This window comes from Lutra lutra, chromosome 9 (genome assembly GCF_902655055.1).
Source record: "Lutra lutra chromosome 9, mLutLut1.2, whole genome shotgun sequence".
Taxonomy (NCBI): domain Eukaryota; kingdom Metazoa; phylum Chordata; class Mammalia; order Carnivora; family Mustelidae; genus Lutra; species Lutra lutra.
In genome coordinates this window covers 22,017,023-22,025,670 of record NC_062286.1, presented here as the reverse complement: position 1 = coordinate 22,025,670, position 8,648 = coordinate 22,017,023, and the positions used below count along the sequence as shown (strand labels likewise).

At 39.2% G+C, this 8,648-nt stretch overlaps 1 protein-coding gene across 3 annotated transcripts in view; it reads left to right on the top strand.

The window, feature by feature from the left end:
• RBKS (ribokinase) overlaps positions 1 to 8,391 on the top strand; it is an 85,734-nt gene extending 77,343 nt beyond the window's left edge. For all 3 annotated transcript variants that reach the window (XM_047746402.1, XM_047746403.1, XM_047746401.1), the window contains one exon: positions 8,128 to 8,391. In XM_047746402.1, coding sequence (XP_047602358.1) covers positions 8,128 to 8,301 — 174 coding nt within the window. In that variant the 3' untranslated portion in view covers positions 8,302 to 8,391. The remainder of the gene's footprint in view (positions 1 to 8,127) is intronic.
• The last annotated feature ends 257 nt before the right edge of the window (positions 8,392 to 8,648 follow it).

Genomic DNA, 8,648 nt, shown 5'->3' with positions numbered 1-8,648 from the left:
TCTCTCTCTGACAAATAAATAAATTTTAAAAGTCTTTAAAAAAAAAAACTACAATGATCAAATTCAAGAAGCTTAACACTGAAATAATCTTATAGGCATAGTCCAATAATGTCTCAAAAGTGCTTTTTATAATCTTTTCGGTCCAGGAGGCAATCCAAGAGTTTGTATGGCATTTAATCGTCAGGCTCTTTTAGGCTGCTTTAATAGGAAACAGGTCCTCAACCTTGTCTTTCACGATATTGATATTTTTTTGAAAAGCAGAAGTTCATTGAAAAGCACAAGTTCATTGTTTTGTAGCATTTTTCTCCATTTAGGTTTGTCCAGTGCTTCCCTGTGATCTGAGTTAGGTGATGCATTTTAGGCAGGCATACTATACAAGTGACATTATGTCCTTGTCAAGGCCCTACATCAGGGAGCATGCGATGGCAGTTTGTCTCATGATTGGTTTGTTGCTCACTTGGTCAAGGTGGTGTCCCCCAGGTTTCTCTGCTAGACCTTTATTGGTTATGAATAGGCCATCTGTATGGAGATACTTTCAAACTTGTAAATATCATATCCTCATCAAACCTTTATCCAGCAGCTTTAAAAGCATCCATTGATGATTCTTGCCTGAATCAATTATTAGTATGACGGTTGCAAAGTGGTGATTTTTCAAACTTCCTGTATTTATTAATTGGTGTTCTACTTTAAGGAAGAGTTTTTCCCTTCTATGTTATTTATTTTTTCATTTATCTACTTAAAATCAGTATAGACTTGTGAATTCAGTTTTTTTTTTAAAGATTCATTTATTTATTCAGGGTTGGAGTGGGGGAGGGTGAGGGAGTCCCAAGCAGACTCCACACTGGGCACAGAGCCTGACTCAGAGGTCGATCTCACAACCCCAAGATCATGACCTGAACCAAAACCAAGAGTCAGATCGTTAACTGACTGTGCCACACAGGCACCCCAGACTCATGGATTCTTTTTTTTTTTTTAAGATTTTATTTATTTATTTATTTGACAGAGATCATAAGTAGGCAGAGAGAGAGAGAGGGAAGCAGGATCCCTGCCAAGCAGAGAGCCCAATGCAGTGCTCAATCCCAGGACCCTGGGATCATGACCCAAGCCAAAGGCAGAGGCTTTAACCCACTGAGCCAATTTTCAAGTGATTGTTAACAATTTATCTCTTATCCATCCCTTCTATAAATTACCTCTGCATTTGTGGATGGGTCAACCACACCGCACGGAGATTTCTTTTTTTACGTGGACTTGAACATTTAACCTGCACCCCGCTATTTACAAAGGCAGACAGGAAATAAAAAACTGAACTTTTTATGGGGATTTTTGGTTGAACACATAGGTTATCAAAGCAATTTTAAGTAGCTGTGGCAAAACTGATACACTGAGAAGACACAAGGGAACAGGCCCTTCTAAAGAAAAGGAAGGAGGGCGCCTGGATGGCTAAGTGGGTTGAGCCACTGCCTTCGGCTCCTGTCATGATCCCAGGGTCCTGGGATTGAGTCCCGCGTCAGGCTCTCTGCTCAGCGGGGAGCCTGCTTCCCTCTCTCTCTCTGCCTGCCTCTCTGCCTATTTGTGGTCTCTCTCTGTCAAATAAATAAAATCTTTAAAAAAAATAAAGAAAGGAAGGAAAGGGGTTTTGCAGGAAGACATGAGAGAAGAGTGGCATGATCATACTTTATGACTGGACACAGAAAGGGGGGCGTGGCAGGACAAAGTCGGGTGGGCAAAGGGCAAGGCGATGGAGTGAATAGGGGAGTGAGGTGGGAAGGTTAAGTTAAAGTAGTAACATGAGTTCTGTGAGTTGAATTTGGGTCAGAAAACTGCGAAACAAGGAATGACAAATTCACAAAATCCCTATGAGATAGTAATTGTTTCATTATTTGTGAGAAAACTAAGTCACAGAGAAATTACATTAATTTTCCCAATGTCACAGAGCTTGTAAGTGGCAAAGCCAAGATTCAAATACTGATCTGACTTCAAAGCCACACCGCTAGAAGAGAAACATCTACAGGAGAACAGAGGTGGAATTAGGGCTCACGATGTAAGGCCTGATAGGTTCCTATATGCCAATCATAACACTTAATTAACCTGGCCCACAGTAAGTCTTAAAAACTATCCCAACTATGCACTTTAATCAGCAATAAACCAAGGGCACTTAGATTTTGCCGAAGTTTTCAAAACTTACATTACACTCCTACGTGACTCAATGTCCCCCATCCTCCAACCCTGCCTATATAAAAATCAGCTTTATTGAAATATCATTTTCAGGGGCGCCTGGGTGGCTCAGTGGGTTAAGCCGCTGCCTTCGGCTCAGGTCATGATCTCGGGGTCCTGGGATCGAGTCCCGCATCGGGTTCTCTGCTCAGCAGGGAGCCTGCTTCCCTCTCTCTCTCTGCCTGCCTCTCTGCCTCCTTGTGATCTCTGCCTTTCAAATAAATAAATAAATAAAATCTTAAAAAAAAAAAAAAGAAATATCATTTTCACACATAAGATTTCACCCATTTTAAGTGTATGATTCAATGAGTTTTGACAAATGCAGAGTCATTTACCCACCAATCATAATTACAGAACTTTCTATCACTCCAGAAATTTCCCTGTACAGCCCCTGTAGAGTTGATATTCTCCAGCACCTGGCCTGCTTTTTGTTGATATACATATGCCTTTTCTAGAATTTCATATAAATGAAACCATGCAAGATAGTATGTAGTCTTTTGTGTCTGGCTTCTTTCACTTAAGATAATGCTTTTGAGACCCATCCATGTTGTATAAGCAATTTGTTCCTTTCTGTTGCTAAGTAGTGTTCCCCTCTGTGGATGTACCACAGTCATCTGTTCAAGGACATCTGGATCATTTCCAACCTGGAGCGGTTTTAAAGCTCCTATAAACATTCACATGCAAATCTTTATGTGCATATGTTTCCATTCCTCTACATAAATACCTAAAAAGGGAAATGCTAGGCTATATGATAAGTGTTTGCTGAATGATGGAAGAAACTGCCAGAAACTATTTTCCAAAGTGTCTGTATCATTTTGCATTCCCACAACAGATAAAAATTCCAGCTGTTCCACTGGAACAAAAGTCAGTATTTTCAGTCTTTTTAATTTAGCCTCTCTAATGGGTATGTAGTGTTATCTCATTGTGTTTTTAGTCTGCACTTCCCTAATGTTTAATGATGTTGAGCATCTTTTTATATACTTATGTGCCATCATCTATCTTCTTTGATGAAGTCTCTGTTCAAATCTTTTGCCAATTTTTATTGGGGTTTTTGTCTTGGGGTTTGCACTATTGAAATATAAGAAGGTTTTATCAGATATATGGGTTTAAGATTTTATTTATTTGAGACAGAGAGGGAGAGAAAACAAGCAGGGGTGGGCAGAGGAAGAAGGTGAGGGACAAGCACACTCCCCGCTGAGCATGCAGCATGGACACAGGGCTCAGTCCCAGAACCCTGAGATCATGACCTGAACCAAAACCAGATGCTTAACCAACTGAGCCACCCAGCCACCCCATGAGAGATGTGTTTTACAAATATCTTCTCCCAGTTCATGGCTTGTCTTTTGGTATTCTTTTAAAGTTTTAAATCTTGATAAAGTCAAATTTATCAGTTAAGTGTTTTATGCTTCTGATATCTTAAAAAATCTGCCTAACACGGGGTGACAGATACTTTCTCCTCAATTTTCGTCTAGATGCTTTGTTGTTTTAACCCTTATATTTGGGTCTCTGGGCCGCTTGGAGTTAATGTTTGTGTATGGTCTGAAGTTGCATGTTTTTCCATGTGGATATCCATTTCTTCCAGCATCATTTGTTGAAAACGCTATCCTTCCCTCCACTGAATTACCTTGTTAAAAATAAGTTGCTGGGGTACTTACAGACTCTCTTTCTGTTCAAGTGATCTAAGTGTCTATCTTTACATCAATATCTCCACTGTCTGATTACTATATCTTATGGTAAGTCTTGAAATCAATTTACATCTTCCAACTTTGTTCTTTTTCAAAATTGTTTTATCTACTCTAGGTCCTTTGTATTTCCAACTGATTTCTAAAAATTTCTAACTTGGGATTTTTTATTGGAATTACACTGAATCTTTGCATCAGTTTAAGAAGAATTGACATGTTAACAATATTGAGTTTTCCAACTCATGAACATGGTTTATCTCACCATTTGTTTTCATTAATCACTTTTACTTTCCATAGTAAGAGCTATAAATTTTGCACATATTCATTCAGATTGCACAGATTCATTTAACCCTAAATAATTCATATTTTTGATGCTACTTAGTGGTGTGTTTTGATAATTTAAATTTTTTACTGTTCATTGCTGCTATATACAAATACAGTTGATTTTTTTATATTGACCTTGTGTCCTATGACCTTGCTGAATCTACTATTTCTAGTAGCTTTTTTGCTGAATTTCTCAGGATTTTTATACCATCTGCTAAGAAAGAGTTTTACTTCTTCCTTTCAAATCTGTTGACTTTTCTTTCTTTTCTTACCTTATTGCACTGAACAGCAATCCAGTATGATGTCAAATAGAATGAGTATAGACATCCTTGATTTGTTTCCAGTATGAAGGGAAAATCATTCAATCTTTCTCATTAAGAATGATGATAACTGTGGATTTTTCACAAATGCCCTTTATCAAGAAGATCAATTTATACCTTCTATTTCAAATTTGTTATAAATGGATGTAGAATTTTTTCAAATGCTTTTTCTGCTTCTAAAATTATCATAAGGCTTTTAATTCAGTGAACTACACTGATATTTTAATGTTAGTTTTTTTTTTTAAAGATTTTATTTATTTATTTGACAGAGAGAGATCACAAGTAGACAGAGAGGCAGGCAGAGACACGGAGGGAAGCAGGCTCCCTGCTGAGCAGAGAGCCCGACGTGGGACTCGATCCCAGAACCCCGAGATCACGACCCGAGCCGAAGGCAGCGGCTTAAACCACCGAGCCACCCAGGCGCCCCATAATGTTAATTAGTTTTAAATGTAATTAGTTTTAATATTAAATTAATCTTGCATTCCTGGGATAAACCCTATTGGTCATGAGACGCATGCACGCATACATACACACATACACAGAGTTTACTAAACTTTTTTAAGGTTTTTGCATCTAAGCTTATGAGAAACATTGATCTGTTTTGTCTTTTTGTTTCTTGAATTTCTTTGTTGGGACCTTTGCAGTCTCTACAAACACAGTGTATAGCACTAAGAATGAAAGGAAATCAGGTTGTGAAAATCACTGTTGCCTAAGTAATGCTTCCAACACACACAGTTTCACCAAACACTGTGTTTCCCTGGCTTTGGCTATAATGGGAAGCAATTTAAATTATTTCAATAGTCTTTTCAGATATACATACAATGTGTTTTATACTTTGCTAAAGATCTTGTCTGCAGCTAAACAGCCCACTAGACGACAGGATTATATAAAACTGATTTCTGGCAGTGATTCTAGAATGTTTCCCTGCAGCCCTGTGCCTTTGCACTGGGTAGGCTACAAGTTAAATGTGAGAGAGGTACAGAAATATGACTTACCTATTCATAAAATATTTTTATTCTCCTAAGGTTTTTTTTGGAAAACTATAAGCTTAAGCAATAATTTAAAAGATACATAAAAGAGAAAATACTGCCCCCCTTTCTTGTAAATAAGAAAACCAAATATTAACACTGTTGCTTTGCTCCACTGTAAACTAATGGAGGACAAGAGCTGTGTCTCTCTCCATTGTTTCCACCAGGAAAGAGTAATATAAACAATTGCAAAGCATCTAGATGGTGCCTGACACATTCTGGGCCCTCAGAAAACATTTATAGGAGGAAGGAAAGTGTTGAATTCACACCTGCGTTACTATGACTCCTTGGCAAGTTTAATACTGACTGCTTTATCTCTGTAAACAAGGGGAAATGTCATTCACCTTAAAGCCATTCATTGTCTCATGAGCTCACTCTGTTCCTTCCTCCTCCTGTGTCTTTGTTCCTTGAGGCCTCCTTTCTCTATAAATCTGTCTCATCTGGAAGAACTCCCTTCTTCAAGGAGGCTGTCTTCAAACTCTTTCTTAGGATCCAATAACATTTACAAACTTTGACACACTACTTAGCATTTAATCCACAATGTCTTCTAACCCTTTACTAGCACCCGTCACTGTCCTGGCCATAGAGCTCATTGAATACTTCCGTTGCAACTGGAACAATCTTGCAGGCCAAGGCTCTTCATGAAGGCCGAAGGAGAGCCTCAAGATTTGTTATGAAAACCCCTGGTGTAAGGAACAACAGACTGGGAAAAACTGGAAAATGACCCTGAAAGCTATTAAATACCAGAATGATTTTTGTTCGGTGAACACATGACTAGGTATTACCCTGCCTGAGGCGGAAGTCAACAGACTTTGGGATTTTCTATTTCTATGGGTCCGTATATGTACTTTACCAACTCAGACCTTTGGAGCTTCAGAGAAAAGGGAGAGAGACTGTTTTGTCCCTATAGTTAGTTTGAAAATAATATCTGAATAGCTCTCACCACGTACTGCATCCACTAATTCTAGGACAAAAGCAGGAAATATACAAGATGAACCTGGAGCATTTTATAGTATCAGAAAGCAAAGCACTCAAAAAAAAGAAAGAAAGAAAGGATGAATCCCCAAGTTTTGTAGCAACATGGACGGGACTGGAAGAGATTCTGCTGAGTGAAATAAGTCAAGCAGAGAGAGTCAATTATCATATGGTTTCACTTATTTGTGGATCATAACAAATAGCATGGAGGACAAGGGGAGATGGAGAGGAGAAGGGAGTTGAGGGAAATTGGAAGGGGAGGTGAACCATGAGAGACTATGGACTCTGAAAAACGATCTGAGAATTTTGAAGGGGTGGGGGGTGGGAGGTTGGGGGCACCAGGTGGTGGGTATTGTAGAGGGCACGGATTGCATGGAGCACTGGGTGTGGTGCAAAAATAATGAATACTGTTATGCTGAAAAAAATAAAAAAATTTAAAAAAAAAAAAAAAAGCAATGGGATTATGTCAAAGGGACACAGGAGCCAACTGAAAGAGCTCCCTATGGCCAAAGCTGGAACAATCTGAGCAATAAAATAATTATAGTACTGGGTTATAGCCCAAAATACAAAACATTTTTTAAAGACCCATGAGTTCATTCAGATATAATTAGGTGACTGAATAAATGCAGAAGAGGGGGAGACAAATTTCCCATAGAGAATTCCAAATAATACTCTGCCTTATCCCTTAAGCGTGGACTACACTTCGTGACTTGCTTCCAAAAAGTACAGTATGAAAAGAGGGAGGAGAGTAACTTTACAGTGGAGAAACCTGGCAAAGACTGCCTTAGCCAAGTAATCGAGATTAACATTCTCAGTGGCAAGTCCTCTTGACAGTATGTACCCTTGATAAATGTGATGAGAGAACGACACATCACCTCTGTGGTCTTCCTCCCAAAAACCCTAACCACAGCCTAACTATGAGGAAAACAGATTCCAACTGAGGCACATTCTGCAGAATATCTGACCAATTCTCAAAACAATCAAGGTCAGGTCACCTGAGTGGCTCAGTCATTAAGCATCTACTTTTGGCTCAGTCATGATTCTGGGGTCATGGGATCGAGCTCCCCATCCAGCTCCTTGCTCAGTGGGAAGCCCACTTCTCCCTTTCCCACTCCCCCTGCTTGTGTTCCCTCTCTCACTGTGTCTCTCTCTGTCAAATAAATAAAATCTTAAAAAAAAAAAAAAAAACTATGAAAGTCATAGAAAACAAAGGATGTCCAAGAAACTGTCACAGCCCATAGGAGTCTAAGGAGACATGACAACTAAATGTAACAGGGATACTGGATACCAGGATACTGGAAGAGATCCTGGCAGAAAAAGGACATTAAGCAAACTAGTGAAATCCGAATAAAGCAGAATTCATCTAGTATCAATAACATTTCATTCATTATGACAAATGCACCACATTACCAGAGGTTACCAGAACCGGATGTGGGGTACATGGAAACCTATGTATTATCCTTTTACTTTTTATGTAAATCTAAAACTCTTCTACAATAAAAGGTATACTTAAATATTTCTCAAATACAGTCTGGGCACCAGGTGACTACATGCTTATGTCCACAATTGTGCTTTTAATTACAGGGTGCTGGTGACAGTTTCGTGGGCGCTTTGGCCTTCTACCTGGCTTACTACCCAAATCTGCCCTTGGAAGAAATGCTCAAGAGATCCAATTCCATCGCGGCTGTCAGTGTCCAGTCTGCAGGAACACAGTCATCTTATCCATACAAAAAAGACCTGCCACTCGATCTGTTTTGATTGCTACTAACCCTAAAATAAATGTACCTGGAAATAAAATGGACTGGGGAGAGGGAGGTGGCCTCTTTCAGCCGGCAGCTTACTATAAAAGATCCTCTTCTCCTTTCTTTGCAAATTCGTTCATTTCTGAAGTCACTCTCAGCCTTTCATTGACTTTTTTATAATGATGATTTCTTCACTTTTCGTGTATTTGCAAGAGCCAACCAAAATTAAGGAGTCCACGACTGGGACCTGTACAAACATTACGAGGACCAGGAATCAGCAAACTCACTTGCCAACAGATCATGAATGCTGTATATCCGCCACAGAGCAGGGCTTGTGGACGACAGTGTCTAGAGTCCGAGCAG